Raw genomic sequence first — 13,918 nt, forward strand, 5'->3', positions numbered from 1 at the left:
AAGGATGAAGAAGAGGAAAACATCAATGATGAGATGGAGTTTGATGATGAGGATTTGGATTGATGATGGTGTTCATTTGATATGTTATTAGGAATTAGGTTTTATTTTGGAATTAAATGTTATTAGGATTAGGGGTTTTTTTTTTGTGTGTGTGTTTTACAACTTTAGACTTAAATTAGTAGATTTGAGTTATTAATATTAATGATTTTATTTTTGGTGTTTCTAATTTTTTTGTCGCCTCGTCTCAAGGCGGTATTTTGCCCCTACCGCCTCGGCTCGCCTTTCGCCTTTCGCAACTATGAAGAAAGCAATTATGGCAAGCTTCGATTCCCAATATTGTTGACTTCAGGTGGTCAACTGTGATGCATCCCGTATTCAGTTTGGTACGAAAACACTAAACTCTTTTTTCCAAGATCTAACTTTGAACGGGTCATGTAAGGAAGGAAGAACGAGGCATTTTCGGCCGATGAAGATGGTATTTCTATGCCTTTCTAAGATATGCCTTTCTCAGAGAGGTTTTCGAAAGGCTTGGCCTTCTTCTAACTGGGGTGATTCGATCCTTTGCCCCAATTTATTACATAAGAAGAGGAGGGTGATAAAGTATACTTCTTTTCTAGTAATCTTTTCCGGTTCTAAGAGAGGTTTCTAGTCCTACCAATACGTGGAGTACTCGGTAATTCATATCCCAGCCCCCACCAAGCTCACTTCTTAACATAAGGAAGTTTTCCCATAAAGATCATAATTAGTATTGTCAATGGGTAGTAATTTTTGGGGATGGGGAATCCCCAAAAATTCCAGGCAGCAAGACATGGATGGGGAACTTTTTTATCCCCGGAATAAGAATCAGATATGAATTTATTAATAGAAGAAATCGAGCATAATTACACAACGAGAGTAAGATAACATTAATTATAAATATGTATTACAACTAACTTAATATACCCTCTAATTGCTCATAATATCCACAATCAGCTCTATCATAACTATAAGCACTGTAAGAACATATTAAGAAGGAAAAGCACTGTTTCCTGCCACAATAATTGCAAAATAAAATCCGAATAGGGAAAGGTTTTTCTACGATTCATATATGGGGACCGGAATGGAGGAACCATTCTCTGTCCCTGCCCTGTCCCAGTTTACAGCCCTATCCACTCCATGATACATAATTATTTGAAGTCAAAAGACAATTTACGAGTACCAAGCCTGGATAAATCATTGTTAGTATGTTGCACAGACACTCTTTTTTAGTAGCCTTTCTCTGTAATGCAACGGTTAATTAGGAAATCACGGTATAACTATTCTCTCTCAAGATTTATGTTATGGTATCAGAGCTTCCTCTTCAAATCATTCTTCAAATTATCTCTTCAGCTTAAATCTTTCTTTCAATTTAGAATTTCTTCTTCTTCAATCATGAAATGCACATAGCATAAGACAAGATAAAGAAGCAAAAACTAAAAGGCATACTTTTTTTTGGGCTTAATAAATCGCAAGCCCTATGTTTGTCCAAAAAATGTTAATTGTTGCCCTATACTTTTGAAATATTCAATTTACCCTCTGAACTTGTTTAAATTGGCCTACATGTAGCAGAGTAAGAAGAGATTTTGAAAAAGTTGAAATGTGTACAATTTCAGCAAATTTGGGGGCTAATAGATCACTTTAACAAAATTAAGGGGGCTAGTAGGTAACTTTTAGAGAGTCAATTGGGAATTTTAAACAAGTTCGGAAGGTAAATAGAACTTTTTCAAAGAACAAGAAGGCAGTTAACTTTTTTTTGACAATTACAGGGGCTAAAAGTGTATTAAGCCCTTTTTTTTTACAGAAAAGTGATAATTAAAGCACTAAAGGCAGAGATTATAGAATTATTAGTGATAATCAGCTTATTAGATTAAAATTAAGTTTACCTGAAGATTTATTTACTTCTCTTTTCATTCCAATGGTCCGAAACGTTTTGGTGGCCATACCTAGAAAAAGTAGCAGCAAAGTTGCAGATTTGTGAATCTGAAAAACAGTAAAAACTTCTCAAAACAAAGATAAGATTATAAGTTGAAAAAAATTCTCCGTTGCCAGCTCCCAGTGATTATCATTTTTACAGTATTTGAATCATATATAATTATGACATGACAACCCGTTTTGATAGCCTTAATTATGTTGTAGATTTCCTAATTTAGTGTTGGCTTAAGCTCCGAATGTCGCCCAATGACCAGTAGTATGGTACATTAAGGGCCCAAAACTTGACCAAATAAATCCGATTGAACCTCTAAACTTCGGAACTATCTCATTAGCTTCCTAACCTTTGGAATTGTCACATGAACTTGTCTGAACTTGCTTAAAGTGATGTGATTAACCCTCTAAATCCTTGTAAGGGAGCAAAGTAGTGATATGGACAAATTGAAGCGAGTATCATTTTATAGTTTATACAAGTTTAGGAGACCAAAGGGTCACTTTAAGTTGGTTCATGAGGCTAATGAGACATCTCCAAAGGCCAATCGGAATATTTGGCAAATTACGGGGCCCTTGATGTATTGAGCCCTAAATATAATTCCATTTGACTAACTAGAACAACAAACAATGTAATTAAAGTGGAAGAAGAAACAAGGCTCACTCACCCTCCAAAATATTCTTCCACAAAGAAGGCCATAAGGCACCGCCCCAAAATCTCTAGAGTCTCTGGAATTGTATATGTTATCTCCTTCTATCCAAATGTGCCCCTTAGGTATCTAAGCATACAAAAGAGAAGAACAATCAACAATTTTTAAGAAACAAGAAAGAAGCACAAATTTCTTAATTAATAGTGGAAGAAGAAATTTTACCACAACTGTATTTGTTTCATCGCTGTTTTTGGGATCAATAACATAGGTTACAGAATCACCCTCCACGCCTTTTACACGCTTTGTGACTACTGCTCTAGGATTCAATGGAGAGCGAATAAGAACAATATCACCAGTTCCAACCTTGCCGGTCCGGGAAGAGATTTTTTCGGCAAGGAATAGGTCACCATAGAGGTTGATTGTGGGGAGCATGCTGGGGCCGTAACACTATGTATGTAGATAGCAGAGAATCAAATCCTAATTCCCCCAAATTGCAGCCATTAATATCAACACTAAATAGCAAAGAGAAGGAGGAATACTTACATATGCTAAAGAGTAGAGGTATGTGCTGGTGATGTGAAGAGAGCAGAATAAATTGACTACATGGGCTGCTTCGACTGCTAAGCTTTTTTTGAAAAACTGATTCATTCTCTGTCACCTCTTCTTGCTGTCTGCTTCTCCTCCCTCTTGTTCAACAACAAATCTGATGAACTGGGCCGGGCTGCTGATCCAATTTCTCAAGATGGCAATTTCTTACACAATTATACGAGTTACAGAGATAACCTGACTGACACGACCTGTTTGATACAATTATTATTTTTAGTGCTTTTATATCATAAATAATTGCATAGAATATATATCAATACACATTAGGGATGTAAACGGGGCGGGGCAAAGTCGGAGAATGTTCCCCGTCCCCACCCCGCAGGGAATCCCCATGCCCGCAGGGATACCCGTTCCCCGATTTTTCCCCATTAATTTCATTTTAAATGCACATAACTAAGCCTTTTAATAAATTGAAGCTTGCAGAATTGTATAATCACGCAAATACCAAGCATTCAAAATCGTTGTCTCCAACTGACATATTAAATTCAACAAATATCAAATGCACATATAATTTGGAAGTCCTTCTTGACATTCTCTAAGGGCTACAACTGGTATTTATAGGCAAAAGCGCGTCCATTAATTTCTGACTTGGCCCAATATAGATGTTAAAGAGACCAATTATGATTCTGGCATCTAGGGAGACAAGGATTTAAAAATTTAAAAAAAGACAGAAGTCTGTGCTAGTGCTACATTACTACCCAGTAGGTCAAAAGATGATGCAGTGTCTCGAGGATTCTTCTGTATACTCACTGTAAAAATACAACCAAAAACATAATAGAGAATATTACTAGTGAACACCCAAAAGACCAAATAGAAAAATACAAATTGGAAAATATTAGGTTTTCATTTTTTTAGCGAGCCTTGGCGCAACGGTAAACGTTGTTGTCGTGTGACCAAGAGGTCACGGGTTCGAGTCTTAGGAGCGGCCTCTTGCCAAATAAATTGGCAGGGGAAGGCTTGCCCCCAGTACACCCTTGTGGTGGGACCCCTCCCCGGACCCTCGCTCAGCGGGGACGCGTAGTGCGACCGGGCCGCCCTTTTTTTTACTATTATTATAAACCATTGAACTTGAAAAACTATTTGATGACTTTAGACAACCCAAATCCAGTAATTCGAAATTCCAGATTAGTGTTTAACTTAAAACAGGCTATTCTATGTACTTAGAGAACCCCAAGGAATTGTTAAATGAATCTGCAAGTTATTACAAGGCAGATACAAAAGAACAGAACTCCGGGAGAACTGATCAGCTGGAGCAGAAGTTCATAAAGAATAATGAAGTATATTCAGTGGCGGAACCAGGGCTCAAATATTTATTAAAAAACTTCATAACATCAATAAGAAAAATAATTATATCCAAAAGAATTACGCATTGCCGACACTTATACTAGCCTTGCTTGAATAACTAATATCCATAGTACTTTCTTGACTTAACTACATTTAGCAATTAGCATTAACATAAAAGTAGTGAGACGTGGAAAGGCACATCTAATTCGTCCCTTCTAGGCTCTAGCTGTTATTATGATCCTAAACTACTTTAATTGATTGTATCTTTCTAATGCTTTTAGATTAGAGTTGTTATTGGAGCATATGAGCTGATTCTTAATTGATAAATTCATTAATCAAATGAGTTGTAAGCAAATGGTTAAGAAATTGTTAAGAGAGTCAAGATGGCTACTGTTCTCACAAATTCAAAGCAATGTATATGCTACTGTTTTCTAATCGTTACTTCTCCGTTTCTTTTTTGTGTTCTGTATTGCATTATAGACTAAGTTGAGTTTGGTTTAGGGTTTTCTAACATTGAACAACGAACAGTTAACAAATACATTAAATTACTTCATGAAATTTTAAGGAAGGTATTCAATCCATCTCCCTCTAACTTCTATCAAAAAAACTATCGGACAAATAGAGGATATATATAATGTAATCTTCAGAATCAAATCAGTCAATCAAATAATAGAAATGATGTTCCCATCACCTGCAGAATTTAGAACCGACGCCTTGCCTCTTTCGACGGTGAGGAGCGACGGAAGCGGTGACCAACCGACCGGTGGGGGCTGAGTCCAGGGCGCAACGAGGAACGACGGTCTCCGATTTGGGATTTCTGAATAAGTGAAATCGAGAGGGAGAGGGGATTGGGAACAAAAGCATTAACATTTTAATTTGGCTTAATACGTCATTTTGCTCCCTGAACTTGTCCGAAAAGTTTGATTGGTCCTTCAAACTTTTGAAGTGTTCCGATAGTCTCCTGAACTTATATAAAATATTCAGTTAGCTCCCTGAACTTGCAAAAAATGTAATCAATTGATCACTCGATCCCAAAAAAGTAAGTTAAATGTGGAAGATGTATTCCACGCATCTTAAAATGTTATTACATAATTCAAAAATGAATTAAAAATAAAGTTATTACTTATTCAACTACAAAACTTGTCTTCTCTAATATTAGAACCGTATATTCCGATTTTGATCATTTTTTTTTAAGAATCGTGCAATACATCTTCCATATTTAACTTACTTTTTTGCAACCAAGTGATCAATTGATTACATTTTTTGCAAGTTCAGGGGCTAACTGAATATTTTATGCAAGTTTAGAGAGCTATCGGGCCACTTTAAAAGTTCAGAGGGCCAATCAAGTTTTTTAGACAAGTTCAGGGAGCAAATGATGTATTAAGCCCTTTAATTTTATTCTTTTCCTTTTTTTAATTAAATAAAACGACATTGTTTCACTGCTAAACGGAAACGGCGTCGTTTTATGTATGACTAAGATAAAATCAACCTTTGATATATTGGCCCTGTTTGGGAATTAGCTGTTGACTGTTAGCTGTTAGCTGATTACATTAGCTGATTTGACTAGCTGTTTGTGTAGACCTGTTTGATAAAAATTAGCTGATTGATAATAGCGGTTTGTGCAAAAAAGACGAATAAAGGCATTAATTTTGGCGCAGGAGAAGAGGGAGTCTATCTATTAGGGTTAAAGAAGTCCATTAATTTTAATATTCCAAAACGCTAATTGAAAAAGCTCCTTTTAATCATATGGATTAGCTTGTAATTACGGTTAGAAACCAAACTAATTTTTAACCTAGCTCGATATATTTATATTAAAGAAAATTAATTTAATATAATTATAAATAATAAAAATACAATAAACTAAAATTTAATTAAGTGTTTTAATAAAACTCAATTAATATATTCTTAAATAAATAAAAAATATTTAACACAATAATAAAATGAATTCTAAATAAGAAAAATATATTTATTTATTTCTTAAAAGGTCGGAAGCAGAGAGATAGAGGTTTAAGAAACTCAAGAGCGCAGGAAATGTTTGGTCGTTGGCTACATTTAAATATGAACGTCTGGGAATTTTTTGCTATATCTGTGGCGTGATGGGCCACACAGGATGTTTTTGTGAAAATTTGTTTGAATTACAGGGAGCGGAAGTTCAGAGAGAGTGGGGGGAGTGGCTTAAGGCCCCAATTAGAAGGGGAGGTGATCAAAGTGGGGCGAAGTGGTTGAGGGAGAGTAATGGGAATGATATGTCAGGAGGGGTCAGAGAGGGCGTGGGAGTAGGGATGGTCGATTGGGAGCTCTGAGGGATATTTCCAATATGGGGAGAGGCAGGGGAGAGAGAGGGGTATCAAAGCAATCAAGGGGGAGAGGGAGGTGATGATATGTCCCTATTCAGGACCTTTTTTCAGGGCATGTGTAGAAACCGATGGACTAGAGAAAGGGGGAGGGGAAGGTGCAAATGAAGGGGTCCCAGAGGACATTGAAATGGAATTAACTGAAGCAAGAAAGAGGAGAAGGGAGGGTCAGGGGAGGGAGAATGGTGGGGTTAATGTGCAAGGGGAAGGAGTCTATATTCTTGGAAAGGATAAGGAGATCTCTACAGAAAACGATTCGGCGAGCCCTAGTGCACAGGGCCGCCAGGCAGAATGAGTTACTTAATTTGGAACTGTCGTGGCTTGGAAAACCATCGGGCAGTTCGTTCACTAAAGGAGTTAGTTTCGTCCCAAAAACCAGTAATTTTATTTTTAATGGAAACACTAGTAGATGATCAGCGTGTGTGTAGTATAAAACAGCTGTTGAAGTTTGAAGGGGCTTTTTCTGTAAACAGAAGAGGGCATAGTGGTGGACTAGCAATGTTATGGAGAGCAGAAATTCAGGTGGCAGTTAAAAGTTTTTTCGAACACCATATTGATGTGATAATATCTGACAATGTTCGTGGGGACTGGAGATTGGTAGGTTTTTATAGTTTCGCAGAGCGCAGTAGACATGGTGAATCGTGGGAGTTGTTGAGGAGACTTGCTAGAGATTCCCAACTTCCATGGGTGGTGTTGGGGGTCTTTAATTGCATTCTGAATGTGGATGAAAAGGTTGGGGGTGTTGTTTTCCCTACCTATTTAATCCAGGAGTTCTCTAGAGCAATTGAGGAGTGTGGTTTGTATGAACTGGAGCTGAAAGGCAACCCATTTACATGGGAAAGAGGTAGGGGATCTAAGATGTGGGTGAGAGAAAAGCTTGACAGGGGTTTTGTATCGGTAGAGTGGCTGAACCGGTTTTCTAATTACCATTTCCAATCCTGCATGTCTGGGTATTTTGACCATCTACCAGTCTCACTTAGATTGGAGAAGGAAAAAGAAAGCAGCAAAGCCAAAAGATTCTATTTTGAGGATAGTTGGTTAAAGGAGCAGGAGTTCAAGGATCTAGTAGTCAGAAACTGGGTGGGGCAGGGGCGCAGGCCTGTTCCTGAAAAGTTGAAGGATTGTGTGGAGAAGATGGCTGAGTGGGGGAAGGGCTTCAATGTGCGTTTCAAGAGCCGGATTAAGAGATGGAGAAATCAAATAGAGAAACTGCATGGTAAAGGTGATAGGGACTCAATAGCTCAATACTTTTTAGCCAAAAGAAAACTTAATGACACCCTGGAAGCAGAAGAGAGATACTAGAGACAGAGGGCTAAGGTTTTCTGGTTGATAGAGGGAGATAGAAATACTTAGTTTTTCCATGCTAGTGTTAAAGCAAGGAGACAACAGAACTCGATTGCCTCTCTTAGCGATAAGTTGGGGGGAGAATTTGATAATCAGTGTGAGATGTTAGGCCTAGCGCAACAATATTTCTGGTTTGTATTCTCTGCATCGGACACGGATGGGACTGAAACGGTTAATGTTATTGATCCAGTGATCGATCCAGCGACAAATAAACTCCTCACGGCACCTTTTGAGATGGAGGAATTTAGGCAAGCCCTGTTCTTTATGAGCCCGAAAAAATCTCCTGGCCCTGATGGGCTGAATCCAGGATTTTTTCAAGCCTTTTGGGACACAATGGGTGTGGAATTGGGATTGGCCTGTGCAAAATGGCTAAAGGATGGGGAGTTCCCAATGGGGGTCAATGACACTACAATTGTTCTTATTCCTAAAATTGACAACCCTAGAGTGTTGAAGGATTTTTGCCCAATATCCTTGTGCAATGTGATTTACAAGGTAATTACAAAGGCTCTAGCTAATCGGCTAAAGGGGGTCCTCCCACAAATTATTGGAGAAACACAATTTGCTTTTGTCCCTAGAAGATCTATAACTGATAATGTGCAGGTGGCATTTGAGAGTATACATTTCATGAAAAGGTAGAATAGAGGAAAGGACGGACAGGTTGCTCTCAAAATTGACATTAGCAAGGCCTATGACAGGGTGGATTGGGATTTCTTGAAACTAGTAATGATCCGCATGGGATTTCATGAGACCTGGATCAGTTGGATGATGCTATGCATAACAACAGTGAAATATAGGGTGGTAGTGAATGGAGAATGCACCGAGCAAATTGTCCCAGATAGGGGGCTCAGACAAGGGGACCCGTTATCCCCATAACTATTTATTCTGTGTGCAGAGGTCCTATCCAAGTTGATAAGAAAGGCAAAAGGTGAGGGGTTAATATCAGGATGCCGAATTCGCCTTATGGCCCCATCTATTACACACCTTTTCTTTACTGATGACAATTTCTTGTTCTTCGGAGCAACGACAAATAAAGCTAGGAAGGTGATGAGTATTCTGTCCGAGTATGAGGTAGCTTCTGGACATGCTGTGAATTTGAACAAATCTGGCATATTTTTCAGTGCAAATGTGAAAGTTAAACTGAAAACTAAGATCCAAGGATTACTAGGGGTTAGCACACCTTTAAACACAGGTCGCTATTTGGGACTGCCTTCACTAATTGGTCGATCTAAACGACGGATTTTCACATTCCTGGCTGATAGGCTGCGGAAAAAGTTTGGTACTTGGGGTTTCAGATTCTTATCTCAGGCAGGAAAGGAGGTTCTGCTCAAGTTAGTTGCTCAGGCTTTGCCTACTTTTTGTATGAGTATGTTCCTTCTACCCTTATCTATTTGTGATGAGCTGCAAAAGCTAATGAATTCCTTTTGGTGGGGTATGAAACCTGAGGGGAAAAGAAATATCCATTGGTTTGATTGGGGAAGATTATGCATGTCAATGGACCTAGGTGGGATGGGGTTCAAAGATCTGCACATGTTTAATTTGGCAATGTTAGGAAAGTAGGGGTGGAAATTAGTTAAATACTCAAATACTATAGTAAGCAGAATGTTCAAAGCAAAATATTTTCCAAGGGAAGACTTACTTTTCTCTAAATTAGGCAATAATCCTAGTATGGTTTGGAGAAGTATATGGGGAGGACTTAGCATACTTAGGAAAGGGCTAAGGTGGAAGGTGGGGAATGGTAGATCTATTAGAGTTTGGGAAGACACATGGGTACCTCTACTAGAGGATTTTTGTATAAACTCTTTTATGGTCCCTGGGATGGAGGAATTGAGGGTTGCTGACCTGTTGCTTGAGAATGGTAAGGGATGGGATTTGAATAGACTTAATGGTTACTTCAGTGAAGCTGAAGTGTGTGCTATTAGTGATATTATACTACCATTCAGTGTGGGGGAGGATACGAGAATTTGGCATTGGTCAAAAGATAGGTTTTACAATGTACATTCGGGCTATCTTGCGGGTATGAGGATTGAAGGGGGGTGGGGTTCAGGAGGGATGGCAAAGACTATGGAAACTGGAGATTCCCCCTAAATTAAAACACTTTATCTAGCGTATCTGCTCAGACTGTTTACCCACTCGAGCGCATTTGGCCCAAAGAAGAGTCCCCATCACTATTGAATGCCCGGTGTGTGTTGATTAGGATGAAACGGATAACCATTTATTTGTTGAATGTTGCTTTGCAGGTGATGTTTGGCGAATAGCTGGAAAACCAATGCCACAAGTTGATGATTTGAACTTTGCTGATTGACTGTTACAGGTGTTATGTGGTCCAAACCAGGATATGATAATCCGGATTTGCTGTGCTTTGAAGACAATTTGGGATCACAGAAACAGGGTGCTATGGCATATGACTTGGTGGCCGGTGGATATTAGTTAGCGGCTAGGTGTGGATGAAGTACGAGATTGGAGGGCCTATCACCAAGGTTCAGCATCAAGAACAATCCACCAACCGAACCAGCGAACGGAAGTTGTTTCTGACCCGCAACTGCTGGACCATCGATCCCGACAACAGCCACAAACTGAACATGACGCACCAGCGACGCACCTTCCACTCAGCAGCACCAGACGAAATCAGCGGTAATATGAAGACGACGGGGACTGCTTAGATGGTAGAAACAGCAGCGGCGGATCCCGGGTAACCAACGCAATCGGTCGAACAACAGCGTTATATCTCACACAGTAGAGCAGATGTCAGAGCTCTTGTACAACAGGCTCCCGACGCGAACAATGGTGAATCAGAAATGGAAGCCGCCGGCCTCCGGTTCAGTCAAGTGCAACACTGACGACGCCATCTTCAAGGAAATAAAGAGTTACGGTATGGGCGCGGTGATCAGGGATGAAGCGGGCGAGTTCCTATTCTGTAGCAGTAGTTTCATTCCAGGAATAAGAGAGCCACGGGTAATTGAGGCACTTGCTTTACGCACGAGCCTGATTTGGCTTGCTACTATGAGGTATACGGATGTAGAATTTGAATCTAATGTTAAGCTTGTTGTTGAATCAATTCACCCGTGTAAACAGGATATCTCGGAGTTTGGATCGCTTATTCATGACTGTCGAGATATTTTGCAATCCAACTCTTCTTTTACATTGTCTTTTATTCCTCGTTTAGCGAATAGGGCTGGACATTTAGTAGCTAGTGTTAGGCGAATTCCGCAAGTGCACGGTTTCGCTTGTAGTAATAAAATATCGATCCCACAGGGAACGTATGATAATTTGATTAGAAATTATTATCTTGATTGCATTCGTCTTCTCAAAGTTTATAGGAAAACGTTAATGGTTTGAAATGGTTTAAATTGGTTTCTAATCCTAATTTTGGTTATAGTTAAGATTACAACATGTAGAAATTAAGTTTAGGCTAAAGTAGAATTCGAGACTTGTTTACACAAAGCAAGAAAACAACTTATAACTTTGATCAGATTATTAAGATGTAACAATTTATCGATTAACACAATTAATGGGCTTTGAACCGTAGAAATCTCTCTGGATCGGAGCAGATTTCTACCTTAATCAAATTGGTGTTCTATGTATGATAAGCCGACTCAACGATCATATCATCCATAAAAACTAATTCTTTTAAGTGTTCAACAAAGTTTCCTTGTAATTATATGAAATATATACGTTTTAATGAAAACACCAGAACCTTACTTCGAAGGTAACATCAAAGTAACAACAGAAAAATATATTGCATTAAAAATATATCTTATTAATTGATTATGAATCGAATCAAGTTAACAGAGAAGAAGAAACATGGATAGCATTTTGACTAATTTGAGTTCCGGGTTGTCAGTCCTTTCCTCAAACTTCGTAGGTTTTTCAGACCCTGGGGCGCTTCAGCCGCTAATTCCTCTCACTGAATCTCAGAATAGAGATTGTCCGATCTACTACCAGAATGCAACTTATCTTCGAACCAAACTTGAACTCTAAACGACAACAATAATAACTACATATCGTATCTTAAACTATTTACACAAACTTGTAACTTTATAACAAGTTTGTGTAACAAAACTATGAACTAGAACAACCAACATAACAACATTGAAATAATCAACATTGAACCCAACATTGAATTCTGAACTTCTTCATCTATTTATAATATTCCAAGAGGTGTGTTTGAAGGGTCATATCAGTTGGTGAAGAGTCGTCTTTATCCGGATGAACGAACGCGTTGTTTGGAAATTAACACATGTAAAATGTGTGCTGAAATTGCTGTTGTTGCTACCGAGATTTAAGAATCTCAGTCGCGGCCTGGGGTTGAGAAATATGGCTGCATGAAAGCGGATTTTCGTCTTTGAAATCAGCGTGTCGCGACCGAGATATGGGAATCTCGGTCACGCACGGGTGTTTGTGCCCGATCTCGACTGCTTCCTAACTCCTCGTATCGGTCTTCTGAATTCGCGCGTGCTTTTAGCTCGTAAATGTGATTTTCCTCTCGTTTTTGCTCCGTTTTAGCTCCTATTTGGATTTTACCAAATAATTGAGTGCCTTGCATAATAGAAACAAATATAGACGTATAAGTATTCTGAATGAATATAATTAACATGATTTTCATACAAAACTAACGTAAATATTAATGATATTTTAGGTATATTTTGGGCTTAACAGACTCCCACATTTAAGCTTTTGCTAGTCCCGAGCAAAATTATCATTAAATTTATCCTTTCAAACGATCTTTGAAAATAGAATATATTTCCACATAACATTTTTAAATTAGTTAAACCAAAAGATAAATTTCTTTTAGGGACATTTATACGCAAACATTAAACTAGCTAGGATTAAAGTGATTATCATACGTCTTGTATGGCAATTTTTGTAATGAAGCATTCGGGACGGGTGTAAACACGCATGTTTTTTGATCTTCGGTCTCAAGGCATTTATAAGCACAAAGTTTCCTTTTCCCAAACCTATACGAAAATATATAAATATGAATTTAGGCTTTTGTTAACTTATTTGCTAGTCACGTCCGTGATAAGGGTGGTCTCGGCCGTGACTTTAAACTTAGACACGTTTATTTTGCTTTTAATTTTAACGTTCCTTTCATACCTCGATCGTGATAAGAGTGGTCGCAATCGTTACTAAAAGTACCGTTTTTATTTATTTATCTTCCCTTTCATACCTCGACTATGACATGGGTGGTCGCAATCGTGGCCAAAAGTTAAGAATACGATTATTTAATTAAATTAATATGAGTTATAAAACTAAATTTTAAAATGGGAAAGAAAAGAGTACATTCATCCTCTATTGACTTAAATCAACATGTATTATGGCTAAAGTTTCCCTAAAAACTTCAACTGAATTTAAAGTAAGACGGAATCAAACCAAGCGAAAAGCTAAATATGTTAGTTTGATTAATGCCTATAAACCTAATCGAAAAATAGAAATAAGAACTATATTTATTATGCATTGGCATAATATAAAAGAAAAATCGAAATAAAGAATTTATTACTTATATACATTCACTCGAGACTTTTTCTTTATAAAATCGTGTCGGAGATGTTTTAATAATATTCAATATTGTTGCCCTTGTATAAATATTTAACTATTTCTAGCATATTTATGTAACCTTAATAGTATATGAATAAATTTTTAGCATATGTAACATGTATTATTATTATTTTTACGTAGGCAAAAATGTGTATGCAAAAATAATTTGATAAACATTCGTACTCGAAATAAGATAAATGAACTATC

At 37.9% G+C, this 13,918-nt stretch overlaps 1 protein-coding gene across 3 annotated transcripts; it reads right to left on the reverse strand.

The window, feature by feature from the left end:
• Positions 1-961: 961 nt before the first annotated feature.
• On the reverse strand, positions 962-5,321 carry LOC136231203 (mitochondrial ATP-independent inner membrane protease subunit 1b-like). 3 transcript variants are annotated; one of them, XM_066020517.1, is made up of 7 exons: positions 5,170-5,321; positions 3,893-3,943; positions 3,132-3,385; positions 2,811-3,035; positions 2,607-2,717; positions 1,902-1,998; positions 962-1,402 (listed from the first exon to the last, which is right to left on the reverse strand). In XM_066020517.1, the coding sequence occupies exons 3-7, from the start codon at positions 3,234-3,236 to the stop codon at positions 1,383-1,385; spliced, it is 558 nt and encodes a 185-aa protein (XP_065876589.1). In that variant the 5' UTR covers positions 3,237-3,385; positions 3,893-3,943; positions 5,170-5,321; the 3' UTR covers positions 962-1,382. The 3 variants fall into 3 exon arrangements, with proteins under 3 accessions (XP_065876589.1, XP_065876591.1, XP_065876588.1); XM_066020519.1 differs by lacking the exon at positions 3,893-3,943 and having other exon boundaries at positions 1,902-1,961; XM_066020516.1 differs by lacking the exon at positions 3,893-3,943.
• Positions 5,322-13,918: the final 8,597 nt, after the last annotated feature.

The sequence above is a fragment of the Euphorbia lathyris genome, chromosome 5, assembly GCF_963576675.1.
Source record: "Euphorbia lathyris chromosome 5, ddEupLath1.1, whole genome shotgun sequence".
Classification (NCBI taxonomy): domain Eukaryota; kingdom Viridiplantae; phylum Streptophyta; class Magnoliopsida; order Malpighiales; family Euphorbiaceae; genus Euphorbia; species Euphorbia lathyris.

Excerpts from the sequence above, each read along its gene's own strand:
- LOC136231203 (XM_066020516.1), bottom strand. The coding sequence starts at position 3,236 with ATGAATCAGTTTTTCAAAAAAAGCTTAGCAGTCGAAGCAGCCCATGTA. Across the intron at positions 2,718-2,810 it reads ATGAAACAAATACAGTTGTG|ATACCTAAGGGGCACATTTG; the intron begins GTAAAATTTCTT and ends TTGTATGCTTAG. Across the intron at positions 1,999-2,606 it reads GTGGAAGAATATTTTGGAGG|ATTCACAAATCTGCAACTTT; the intron begins GTGAGTGAGCCT and ends ACTGTTTTTCAG.